Source organism: Diorhabda sublineata, chromosome 1, assembly GCF_026230105.1.
Source record: "Diorhabda sublineata isolate icDioSubl1.1 chromosome 1, icDioSubl1.1, whole genome shotgun sequence".
NCBI classification, from domain to species: domain Eukaryota; kingdom Metazoa; phylum Arthropoda; class Insecta; order Coleoptera; family Chrysomelidae; genus Diorhabda; species Diorhabda sublineata.
In genome coordinates, this window is record NC_079474.1 from 38,657,232 (window position 1) to 38,670,230 (window position 12,999).

General features: G+C 30.8%; 1 protein-coding gene across 1 annotated transcript in view; it reads left to right on the forward strand.

Moving 5' to 3' along the window:
* LOC130443532 (cytoplasmic dynein 2 heavy chain 1) overlaps positions 1-12,999 on the forward strand; it is a 71,113-nt gene that overhangs the window by 12,759 nt on the left and 45,355 nt on the right. Inside the window, exons 13-31 of the mRNA XM_056778283.1 lie at positions 906-1,285; positions 1,339-1,533; positions 1,676-1,922; positions 2,571-2,720; positions 3,386-3,597; positions 4,141-4,256; positions 4,316-4,467; positions 5,997-6,164; positions 6,341-6,499; positions 7,804-7,943; positions 8,085-8,301; positions 9,440-9,670; positions 9,729-9,929; positions 10,373-10,563; positions 10,619-10,757; positions 10,808-10,927; positions 11,073-11,255; positions 11,871-12,094; positions 12,274-12,595. Of these exons, the coding sequence (XP_056634261.1) occupies positions 906-1,285; positions 1,339-1,533; positions 1,676-1,922; positions 2,571-2,720; positions 3,386-3,597; positions 4,141-4,256; positions 4,316-4,467; positions 5,997-6,164; positions 6,341-6,499; positions 7,804-7,943; positions 8,085-8,301; positions 9,440-9,670; positions 9,729-9,929; positions 10,373-10,563; positions 10,619-10,757; positions 10,808-10,927; positions 11,073-11,255; positions 11,871-12,094; positions 12,274-12,595 (3,747 nt within the window). The remainder of the gene's footprint in view (positions 1-905; positions 1,286-1,338; positions 1,534-1,675; positions 1,923-2,570; positions 2,721-3,385; positions 3,598-4,140; positions 4,257-4,315; positions 4,468-5,996; positions 6,165-6,340; positions 6,500-7,803; positions 7,944-8,084; positions 8,302-9,439; positions 9,671-9,728; positions 9,930-10,372; positions 10,564-10,618; positions 10,758-10,807; positions 10,928-11,072; positions 11,256-11,870; positions 12,095-12,273; positions 12,596-12,999) is intronic.

Consider the following 12,999-nt stretch of genomic DNA (forward strand, 5'->3'; position numbering starts at 1 on the left):
ATGTTTCTTTATGGCGAACGGTTTCCTTAACATGTAGAAAGATCTAGAAATGTCTCCTAAACCATGAAATTAATCAAGCTAAATAAAAGTTACCTTTTCCTTGAAAAAATAGATGTAAAAATTTATTTTTGTTATCTTTAGATTGGATTGTACCCTAGTCAACCATTGGGAATTAGCCGCCTTGGCCTTCTGATAAAAGTATAGAATTATTTATTTCTTAAAAATCACTACATAGACATACGTAATTATCCATTAAGAATTTTGATAAATTTTGATTTCGCAATTTAAAATGCCTATAACTCAGAAACGATAGGTAAAGAATCTAGTTCAACAATAAAAAAATTAAAAATAGAGTAGTTATGGTCATCGAGAATGGCAGAAAACGTGGAGAATGTGTTTACTGGTACCCAAACCTCCTAATATGGAAGCAAACAAGTGTTTTGCATGGATTATGCTTACAATGCATTTTCCATTAAGAATTAAGACAACACCTGCAATTAATTCAGTTGTATTGTAATAGTAGATTAATAAGCGAAATACGCAAAAATGTCACTATTATGATGCAGTGTAATTAACGAAAAGCCTCTTCATTTACCAGTGACTAGGATGAAGAGGAAGTGAGATTGCAATAAATTCATTATGTGGAACAATTTTGTATGGAATGTGAAATGTGGAACTTTTCTAGTTATAACCAAGTAATAAGGATGCATCAGAACGGGGCAACCTCAATACATCTTTAGCAAACTGCCAAATTGATCTGCAGAAGAGATGACATTATTACTTTACGTTCTTTAGATAGATATAGAGTTCATATAGTAAATTGGTATCTAAGTAATTTTTTAATTTAAAACCAAATATCATGTAGTAAAATGATTGTTGTATTCATTCATTGAATCATTTCGCAGATTAACGGACTGTTAGAAATCGATCTCATAAGAGACTATAACAAATGGAAAGAAACAACGAAATACATCAGAAACGTGATGGCACAAGTTGAAGATAAAGGTTTCCGTAATATGCACAGCTGGAAAAAAGATTTAGATAAACAGTTAAGTCAAGTTCTGGAGAAACAGTATTTAGAAAGTTTGGATACGCTACATATATATCTCCCTGAGATTAATGCTGATTTGGTATATAGAAATTCGGTTCTAGAATATCTTCCTACTGAAGATAATTTGAGGAGAATATATGATCAACAGTTGAAACGATTCTTAGATATTCCTAAAAATTTTCGTACCATATCTGAAGATTCGAACAACGCTCTTTTTGAAGAGATAATACTAAGGTTGATTCATCTTGTTATTATCAGGAAGAAATGTTGATTAAATTCCGTTTCAGAAATGAATCTGCTCTTGATAATGTTTCGAAACGAACTGATGAATTATTTCAACAATTGAAAGCTGTATTGACACATTGGCAATCTTGGTTACAACTGGAGACCCTAGACTTAAGTAAATTGGTAACGTGGCAACATTGGGATCTACATTTTAGAGCGTCGAAGACTTTTGGACAAGAAATTGCTAAGTTGCCTAGGTAATATACTCTATTCGATAAATTGTACAAGATACTGGGTATTATTATTTTTGAAAATACACATCAGTTTATAAAATTGTGCCTTGAAGTTGAGTAAGTTCAAATAAGTTCAAGTCTCATTTATCATATTTTTCTGTTTTAGTACCGAAGAGCGCGTTGGATGTTTTGTTATAGGTTTGTCAAGACTAAGATCTGATTTAGAATCACACAATAGAAGCTATTGGGATCAATTAGTTCATTCTCTAAAAGATTCTATAGCACAAGATGTTGTTAAACTACAGAATTACGTTGATCACTCCACAACAAATCTCACTAAACAGCCTGTAACTATTGACGAAGTTGGGGAATCTGGAGTTATTCATTCCAATATTATGAAGGAGAAACCAGAGGTAACTGGAACTTGTCCAAATTATGATTTTTTGTTTATAAAAAACACAAATAAAGAAAACAAAATATTAAACCGAACAATGGAATGTAACAACATGCCAATTATTGAAAAATGAGTCTTGTTCCTAACTAAATAAACAGTATATATCATAAAATAACTGCTAGCTTTAATTGTTATTATTTTTTTAAACACTCTACGTTTTCCAGGCTCGTAAATTCCATTAATTCTTTGGAATACACCTCTCAATAGTATAGACAACTATAAGAATCGCTTTTGAATCACAGTTATTCGATACTATAGATTAGAGCGTAAAACAATCAACTACTTTTTATATTTATTGGAATTATTTAGACACATTAACGTCATATAATTCCATTTCCTTCAATAATATCCTACAATTGTCTAGCGGTATTAAAACGTCGAATGTGATGGAGAAGCTTTCAATGAAAAAAAGTGACGGGGGAAAATTACTTAAATTATCTTCTAATATATGATTTTTGGTTCTAGAAGTTTTTCTATATATCTTATAGCATAAAACCTCAAAAGATTGTTCTGATATTAGATACAATATATAATTGAAATGAAAATTAGCAGTGGGTTCATCAAATTTTCATTCATAGGAGTATTTTAGTGCATAGTATGATTTTAGATGGAAGAATTATTCAACGAAATGTCGAAGAAATCTCAGATTTTATCAAGCTGGTCTCGAGAGCAGGTGGGAGCTGTTAATAGACTCAAAGGTGCATGGGATCGTTTACAAAATTTATTGACCAATTATCAGCATATTATGGAAAAACAGGTGATTCTTTTCATTCCTCATTCAAAAACAATGGAAATAGAATGTGTAATTAAAAATAAATTCAAATATAATTTATTTTCAAATGTTAGGACGCTTCGATTACTATTTCTAATCGCGATTTTTATCACACCTTATTTCACTTGCTCTGTTAGTTTGTCTATTTAGATCTACATATTGGCTTGAAATTTCGGCATATTTTCTTGCTCTGATCCAATAAAAAAATTGGGGAAATATAAAATAATATCGCGTGATTTGATTAACGTAATTAAACAGTTACGAACAAGTCCACGTCATGGGCCGTGAAGCCGGTCCTGTCCTATAATACGAATTCTTGAAATCCATACATAAATTCAGGTTTTTTGGGCGTTGGTTATGTTCTTCTTTCATTGAACGTTGATATACATCATCATTTAACCACATAATATCACTAACGATCGATATTTTTAAACGTATTGGAAATCACAAAAAAGCAATTTTTGACCAATATTTCCCAAATACTTTTTAAAAATCTGATGGAGTTCTCAACTAATCATAATTCGAAATATTTCTGATTATAATGTTATAAATTTTTCTGCATTTATTGTTGTGTGATGATAATTTGTTAATTATGATAATGTTTGTTTTCGTGTTTTGCATTATTCTAAAGAAAGCTTGCGTGCTTCCAGATGGAGACTATAAAAACCACATTAAAGATCGAGACCGAGAATTTAAATAAAGAAATAGAACGATTTACTGCGAAGTGGGAAGAAATAAGTCCACGACCACATTCTGGGCATTTAGTAAATAGTTCATTCAAAGATCTGAATAAACATTTCAATACTATCAAAGATAAACGCAAAGAGTGGTTGGAAATTCGAAAAAGGAGTGAAAAATTAGTGTAAGTTCCATTAGAAATTTGTACTATTCATCTAGATTATCATTTGACGCCTTATCTGAGCCTTGTCTGACAAGTTTCTCTTAGATAAGTGTTTTAAAAATTTTTTAATTGTACTTTTATTTGATTTTCTAATAATTTCCTAGAAATGTACTTGGTTCTCTTAATTCAGGCTCAGACTCAGTTTACTATGAAATGTTGTTAAAGCAACTATACAAGTTGATTTAGCCTCTTAAATACCACCACTAGGTGTCAACAACAAATCAATAATGTCTAAAGCATTTTGTTTTAATCAAGTTATCATCTTCAGAGACCTTAGGTAAAGTTTTTGCAGTAAATAGTGTGTTTAGTATTAATATCACCAACGGTTCTAGAAATTCAAACTTAATTTATTGTTTGGTAACAATTTCTTGCTCCATTATTTTCGGTTTTTTGATTATTTCGTGATCTTCCAGTGTTTTTAGTAGTTACTAGAATTCCTTTTCTCCTCCTTGATCCTTTCCAGTTCATTCGTATTCTATTCTATTAGAAGTATTGTTATTATAGAGAGGATTATCAAAAATTCAATTTACCCCCTCAAGAGGTTTCTAGCTTAAAAGATATTGGAGAAACACTCGGTACAGAAGAAAAAACTTGGGCTGTATTCGAAGAATTTAATTCAGGTAATCTTCTTGGATTGTCTTATAATATAAATGCTAAGGCATAAGTATTTTGTTTGTAGAGTTTGAAGGGATAATTAATGAGCCGTGGATAGTATTTAGGAAGAAAATTTACAAACTGGAAGATTTTCTGAAAAATTGGAGAGAAAAATTGACTCAACGAGAAGCAAGTGTTGTTACAACGAGGATTTTGCAGGAAATTCATAAATACGAGGTAGATCAAGCGATTATTTGATCTATAAATATTTCCTTTAAAATCATCTTCCAAATATGTTCGCATACGTAACTAATATGAATTTTATCAACTTCCGTATGTAATTTTGGAAAAAATTGTTGGATATTTCCATATTATTGAAATACCAATTTTTTCATTAACGCACTAACTTGCTATGTATATATACGTTATTACACATACACATAACACGTATTTTTGAAATTGAGTCAAGAGACGTATATGAATATTTGGCTATGATGAAGCTCATCAATTACCCGTAGAACCTGTTTCTTGTATCATATATAGGGATCAACGAAAAAATAAATAAATAAAATGTATGTATCTTGGCAAAACCACTGAGAAAACTCTACAAGAATTTATACTAAATACCTATTTTCAGATTGACCTCACTTTATCCGTATCAAAAATCTATTTTCTCAACTATACAACTTTAAAATTTTATTCAACGAACATATTTAGAATGAATAGTACTCATAGACAACAATCCACTCATTTTGCCAAGCTGAGTATCGTTAAATCATTATACAGTAGCTATAAAGCTGACCTTAATCATGTTTTTTCGATTTTAGAAATAATACTCAGAAAAGAGACAGATTGCTATTATTATTTGTCAATGAAAACTACTTCTTATCTTCAAATCTTACTCACCTCTTAAGCACATATATCCGTCATACTTTAGATCTACTATTGAATGATATTAAAGATCTAAACATTAATATGTAGATTCATTCACATTCTTGTGACTAATAAACTCGCTTTCCAACAATCTTCTTACATATTATTATACACCTACACAAGCTCCAATTCTTTATAATGTTACTTTCCGGGCTGAATTTTTCTATGTGACATATGGTCTAGTATCATTTTTCTCCAGGGTTTTGGTAGGAAAATAAACTTCAACAACTCCTATCATGATATCGTTTATTGTTTATTCTTTAATGTCAAATCATTAACAAATTTTTCTAAAAATATACATTTCAATGTAATTTGAAGAAAATAATCATATGATTATGATTACTGAATAATGAACTAACTTTCTCACTTCTCGATTATACCCTCGAAAGGGTTAAAGTGTTAGACATTTATAAATAAATTTAGATATTGAACTTATTTTTTGTGAGCATGCCATAATAATAAAATAATAATTGAATAGTGAAATTTTAGCATATGTAGTAAATCCAACAACAAAACCGTTTGAATTACCATAGTAATTGTTTAATTTAAAGACAAGTCACCAAGCAATCTCCATTTTAATTTTATCGAGAACCCAAAAGATAACCACGTCATTGATCTATTTTCATCAAATGTCTGAAATTAATACAAATCGTTTTCATAATGGGCAATTATTTCCAGTTTTTTCAAATTTACTTGATCAAATTTGATTCAGTCATTAACAATTGAGTGATTTGATGATATAAATATTATTTAGCAATCGAACGTAAGGAAGTCCGAAATGTAGCGAGGCGTATTTCATGTGAATTATCATTCTGTTGTTCATTCTATTACAGATTGCAGCACCTTTCTTGAAGTATATAAAAGGAGAAGATTTTACAGAAAAACATTGGCTAGATGTTTTCAATTTGCTAGGAATGGAGCATAAGTTTTTAGAACAATTACTTCTCAAGGATTTCTTAGACGTTTGGGGGAAAATCCAAGAGCATTTGAGTGAAATACAGGTTAGTTATTAGCTACAACTCAGTGCCTCACAACAAAATGATTAATATCCAGGTGGTAATCTCAGAATTGTCTGGGTATTAAACATTTCAATGCTTATTGTTATCATATCTACTTCTTCTTGAAATCAATATTTTTTATTATTTCTGGTTGAATTCTCATATCAAGAAATTTTTAGACCATTTCGAAGAAAGCAGCAAGCGAAGTAATTATCAGACAAGCACTTGCTGAATTGGATCAATGGGATGTATATAGTAGGTTCGTCTTAATGGTACACAAAGATTCTCGAAATAGGGATGTACCTTTGATAAAGGATTTCAAAGATATTCTAAATAAGGTATTTTCATGAATTCAAATTATAATGCTAGTACAACGAACTTAATTATTCACTGTATTATGAATTGCGTATTTCATGATAGTATACGAAATTGCATGCTTTATTATAACAAAATGGTTATGCTACAAATTTGAACTACTGAATAGAAGTTTTATTAGCAGTATTGAAATATCTAGAAATGTCCAATGCGTATTCATAATAATGTACGTACTGAGATAAATAACTATTGTCAGTTTATCCAAAATCGTAAGAAAACTTATGATGCTAATTATATAAGTAAATAAAGTTCATATCTGAATAATAAAAAATTGTTTATGGGGTAAAGTGGAGCGCAATCCAACTTAGTAGACTGTTCTCTCGTAATTGGTTCTACTTTTCAAAGTATTCGATACATCCAGTATTTTTCCATCTCTAACGATTAACAGTGATAAATTAAATTACAAATATGATCCAGGAATAGCAAAGGTTGAACTAAATTTTTCATATTTTTGTTATATTGATTAGGGTATAACACTGATTCCTCAATATGCTCGGATGACAATCTTATCTAGGAATAGAACCTATTTGATAGACAATTATCCTTATACCTCATTCTCTCGACCAATTAAACCGATGATTATTACTTCTTTCTTAGTTAATAAAGCTTCGATCTCCCAGTACCTTACCCTATTCCTTGTGTATACTTGTTTCATATATTTTCAAATATAAACACTTAACTGTTGTATTTTTAAAAATTGATAAACAAATCATATTTTTAGTATATAGAATAGTGAATTCGTATTGAAGTATAACAATTTTCAAGTGAGCCAGTTTTCCAAAAAACAAAAACCAACTGTCGGACTTATCTTTGAATTGCATTTTTCATAAATTTCCACATTTATAAGCATTTAGCATCACGAAACATAACAAAAACATTTGTTATCGACTTTGCAATGTTTTGTCATCAATCTGAAGCACCGTTTCAACTAAAAACAAGTTCTAAATTGTTTTTGAGGCAACGGTAGTATTAACACCCTGAGAGACTTATTAAATTACAACCAACTTTTGTATGCGTATTGAGGATGTTCAGATCATAACAGAATCGTTCTAATCTGCTCTGGTCAAAAAGTTGTCCTGAATTTATAAACTTTGGTTGGTGTCCTCATTGAAAATAAAGAATTTTCATTTATTGTCATTTTAGTCAGCTGCAAATATAAGTAGCTTATGTAAATTAAATATGACACTAGCAAATGCTCCATTTTTTTTAAATGATTCTTAGGCCATTTGTGATTATTCAGAAAGGCAAGTACATTTGTGATTTGCAGATTGGGGATAATCAAAGCTTATTGCAATCATTGAAAAACTCAGCAGACTACGATTCCTCGGCTGAGAAAGTTACCATGTGGGAAAATAAATTCGGAGATCTGGATCATTATCTAACATCACTAGCTCAAATTCAAAGAAAGTATGTATGTCTAATCTGAAATAATATTATTATGTATAGAGAAAAGTGACTTTTGAATGGAAGAAAAGTGGAAACCAAAACCTAAGCATAAAATTATACGTTAGTATAGTTAGTAAGGTAATTTACAATTTCACATTTTAGATGGTTGTACCTTGAACCTATCTTTAGCAGTGGAACATTAGTACAGGAGAAAATACGATTTGAGAGGATTGATCGAGATTTCCGTCACGTTTTAACGTTTATAGAGAAAGATCTTCGCGTAGCAGCTCTCTGTAGATATCCTAATTTGAGATCACTTTTGGAAACGACTTCAGACCAACTTCTACGATGCCAAAATAGTTTAGACAAATTCCTAAAGGTAATATATCACAAATTTTTTGTCTTCTTATGTTAGTATTCCAATGCAACTCACGATGAAATTCGTAATTACTACTTTTCATATATAACAATTATATTTTTCTCACTATCCATATAATTAGCATACCATTCCTTTTTTTATCACCAAAGATGATTTCAGGAATGAATTTCAGGGACGGCATCAGTGACGTACCTAGACCTGCAGAGGTCTGGATGCAATGGAATCAAATGAAAAATAAGCTCTAAGTAACAAACTTTATAGAAACAATGGGTAATGAGATTTCCAAAACAAATTTAAGTCGTTTTTCCATTTTATTTCTATTCAATTTTAACTGCTAGGTTCCTGTAGAAAAGAAGTATACGAATACCTGTCAATTGTGTTCCTTCCATCTTCGTTATCATAATTTACTTATAATTACCACCCAGAATTTTTTAAGAAGACTATTGATATTTGAGTCAGAAGATTTTAAAATCTTGAAAACTTTATTTCCTTTCTCATGAAACCATTAGTTTTTGTGCCTCAACACCAATGGTGTGAATCTCACACTATTGCTCATTCCAATGTTGCTACATATCTTTGACTATCAACTAAATCCCCTTATTGTATGAACATAATTAGCATTTTTTGTATCACTCATTAATGAATCAAATAAGTATAAAGATGTGGTTCAATTTAAAATTATTGTATACAGCCTCGTAATTTTATCAATAGAAACGGGACTTTAAATCGTTCGTGTAATTTCTTGGAAAGAGGACATGTCCACCTCTCTAGAACTACCCTTGGTTATCATGCTCTTCCCTTTTGTACTGATCTTTGTTAGCTCCTGATAGAAAACAAATATTGATCAAATAAATACTGTTGCCTTCCGAAGCTCTAGGTAAATGTCCCGATGTTTCTATAAACATCATCCTAGAAAGTAAATGATTCCAACATGAAGACATGATTGTGTTTATCACTCCCATAGATATTCAGTTGCAACATCACCTAATATAAATACAAAGGAAGTACATATAATGTAAATATTGAATGCTAGTCCCCTACTCTTTAATACACTTGAGTCATGAGGACATAAGAATTTACCATGAAATATATGTCTATCGACTATTGTCAATTATTTTCATTTTATAATTTATTTCAGGAAAAACGTGATGCATTTCCAAGATTCCTGTTTCTTAATGACGACGACTTATTGGAGGTAGTTGGACAGTCATCTAAGGAACAAGTTCTTCAAACTCATTTGAAAAAAATTTTTGTTGGTATTAATAATGTCAAATTATCCTCAGATGGGCAAGATATAATCGCAATGTGTTCACTTGAAGGTGAAAAAGTTCTTTTGTCTAATCCTGTTAACATTAATAAACCCGTAGAGGTGATCTCTTTCATTCTGCGTAACATTAGGATAGTCTTTCTAGCATCCAACTTTTCAGATATGGTTGAATGAGTTGGTGAAAGAAATGCAGGTAACTCTCAAGGAATCTTTGGTGAACTGTCAAAAAGAAAAAGGTGCACCAGATCCGTTTATGTATCCATCACAAATTTTATGTTTATCCGATAGCATTACTTTTACGGCTAAATGTGAGCAAGCTATTTCCAGTATGACGATTCCTACACTGTTAACAAAATATAAAGTAAGTATCAATATGTTGACGTATAGCTTTTCAATATAGTTAGCTTTTGCAAGAAATTGATAATAAAAACTACATATTTTGGTTGATTATCCCATTGTGGTTCATACTAATCGAGTAACAAGGTGCAAAATCTAATCTTGATAATAGCTTGATATCTTTTCATTAAATGATTCAAAGAAATATTATTGTTCCTTCAGTGAGTAATTATCGAAACCATATATGTATATCCAGTTGACTAAAACGTCCACCATTCTAATTTACAAATTCCAACGTGTTTTTATTTCCCTAGTTGGTGATATCTAAATAAAGTTGTACTGCTGCTAGTGTAGAGAAATTGTTTTTTCGTCGTTGTTGTTATTAACCATGTTATAAAAAGGTTTTAAAGCAAAATATTGAATTGGAATGTTTCACACCCGGTCATGTATTTTATTTCGAATTTTTAGAATCAGTTAGAACACTATAGTTCTCTGGAGCTGCATCATTCACAAGAAAAAGGTACAGAAGGTGACAATGTTTTGGAATTGAAGTTGAAAGCGTTACTACTTGATACAATTCACCACATTACAGTCTTAGGGGAACTGATGGAAAACAATGTTACTAAAGTTTCTGAATGGACATGGCAGAAGCAATTGAGGTACTTGAAAACGTGTCAAAGTATTTCTAAGATCTTACTTTTAATGCTTTTTAAGGTACTACAATAATTCTGTGGGTGAAGTTACTGTCAAAATGGCCAATTCAAGAATGGAGTATTCATATGAGTACCTTGGCAATGCTTCTAAGCTAGTTCAAACACAATTGACAGATAAATGTTTCTTGACTTTAACACAGGTAATGATATCTTCCGGAGCATTTGCTTGATTTAATTTCAAATTCTCTAGGGTATCCATTTGGGCATGGGAGGAAATCCGTATGGTCCCGCTGGAACTGGGAAAACGGAATCTGTAAAAGCACTTGGAGGTTTATTAGGAAGACAAGTCTTAGTTTTCAACTGCGATGAGGTATTAAAACTATCAATTACATAAATTCGCAATCATGAAGGTGATTCTTCCATATTTGCAGATAGATCCTAACTGTCAATAGAAAACTATATAATGATTTAGTAGTAATAAAAATGATATTCTCATCCAACTATTCACCTTTCAGGGTATAGATGTAATAGCAATGGGTAGAATCTTAATCGGTTTGGTCAAAACTGGGGCATGGGGTTGTTTTGATGAATTTAATAGGCTTGATGAAGCTACTCTGTCAGCTATCTCCATGCTGATTCACTCTATACAAGTTTCTATTAGATCCAGTAAGAGCACCGTCCAACTACTAGATCAAGAGGTAAGTAAGGGAATCAACAAATTTAGCATAAAGAAACATTTATAATTTTCTGATCGAATCCTCTTTAGCAATTTCATGATACAGTCATCTCCATCCTTTTTCATGAATTTGTTGTTCATATACCGAATCTTAAATGTGGTTTATATAAGTGCAAGATTATCCATTTACCTATGTGAGAAAATCTTAAACTTAAACACGAAACTTAATTCACATATTATGTTAAATGGTATTGGAAGCTTCTAGTGTTCTTAAGTCAAATGTATTCACATATTTGCTTTAAATTTTTAGCGCTTATGGGTACAGCTTTGTGCTTTGTATTTTTGTATCTCGTTCGTATAGATAGATGTGATTTAAATTATTCACAAAAAACTAGTTCCAAAGAGACTAGTCCCCATAGTTCATCAATTTCCTCTCCCTAGCAGACTTAGATTCCCACAGAACAGAAATAAATGGGTAATTCTATTATTCTAGCCTTTTGTTGTGTCTTGTTTTTTTCTATGAAAGCATAATATTCAAAAGGGATTCTCAGTGTTAAGATACATAATTTAATGGAAAATGCTTATTATGCATTTATATTAGATTTGGTTTAATTTAAATAGTTCAATGATCCTTTAGGTGAAAGTTAATAAGCACTGTGGTATATTCGTAACTTTAAATCCAGCTGGAGGAGGCTATGGTGGTAGAAATAAGTTACCAGATAATTTGAAACAATTATTCAGACCGGTAGTGATGACTCATCCGGATAATGAAGAAATCTCTAGAGCTCTACTTCATTGTGAAGGCTTTAGAAGTGCCAATCAATTGGCAAAAAAGATCGTGGAAGTATTTGACATTTCCAGGTACAACTTTTTCTATAAAATTACTTTTGCGTCATAAAATATCTTTACCACATTTCATTTCAGACATTGGCTCATAAAAAGATTGTCCGATAGGTTCTTCAAGATAATATGTATTTTTTTTAAATATGTATTTGCTTTTATATGTAAGAAAAGCTTATACAATTGTAATTATATTTCAGTAAACTTTTAAGTACTCAGCAACATTATGATTGGGGCCTAAGATCAATAAGAACCATTTTATCCGGATGCGGAAGAGCTCTAAGAGCGACTAAATCAAATAGTAAACAACATATAGATATGAACTCAGAGATGGCACTAACTGTCCAAGTACTTAGAATGGATACATTATCAAAATTATCATTTAGTGATAGCAAGAAATTTGAGTCTATTTTGGAAGACGTATTTAGGGGCATAGATCTAAAATTTTCTAAGGATGATTTGATGAAAACTATTTTAAAAGAATGTTTCGAAGAAATGGGATTAAGTGAAAATGAAAGACAGGTATAGTATGGAAGAATAAATAACGAGATTAGTTAAAAATCAAATTATGAATCGTTTTGTGTAAGAAGTTTGTGAGTTAATGATTTTGATTCAAAATAGTGAAAATATTTAATTTAGTTCTGCTCAGTACTGTTTTATATATTTATTTTGTAGATGATTCACACTTATGACTTAATGTCAAGTAAATATTATTTTTTTTTAAATTTAGGTTTGATGTCATGATTGAGCCTGTATAGAAGCGAATCAGCAAAAATTACGCAAAAATAAATAATTTTATGTTGATAGTGCATTGGTGATTGTGGTTTTTATCTCTATGAAGGTTATATATAAGTCTGATTGTAAATTCTTAATCATCGTCTTGTTTTATTTGTGCCTCATCTAAAGCGCCACCCTTTGGTAATTTG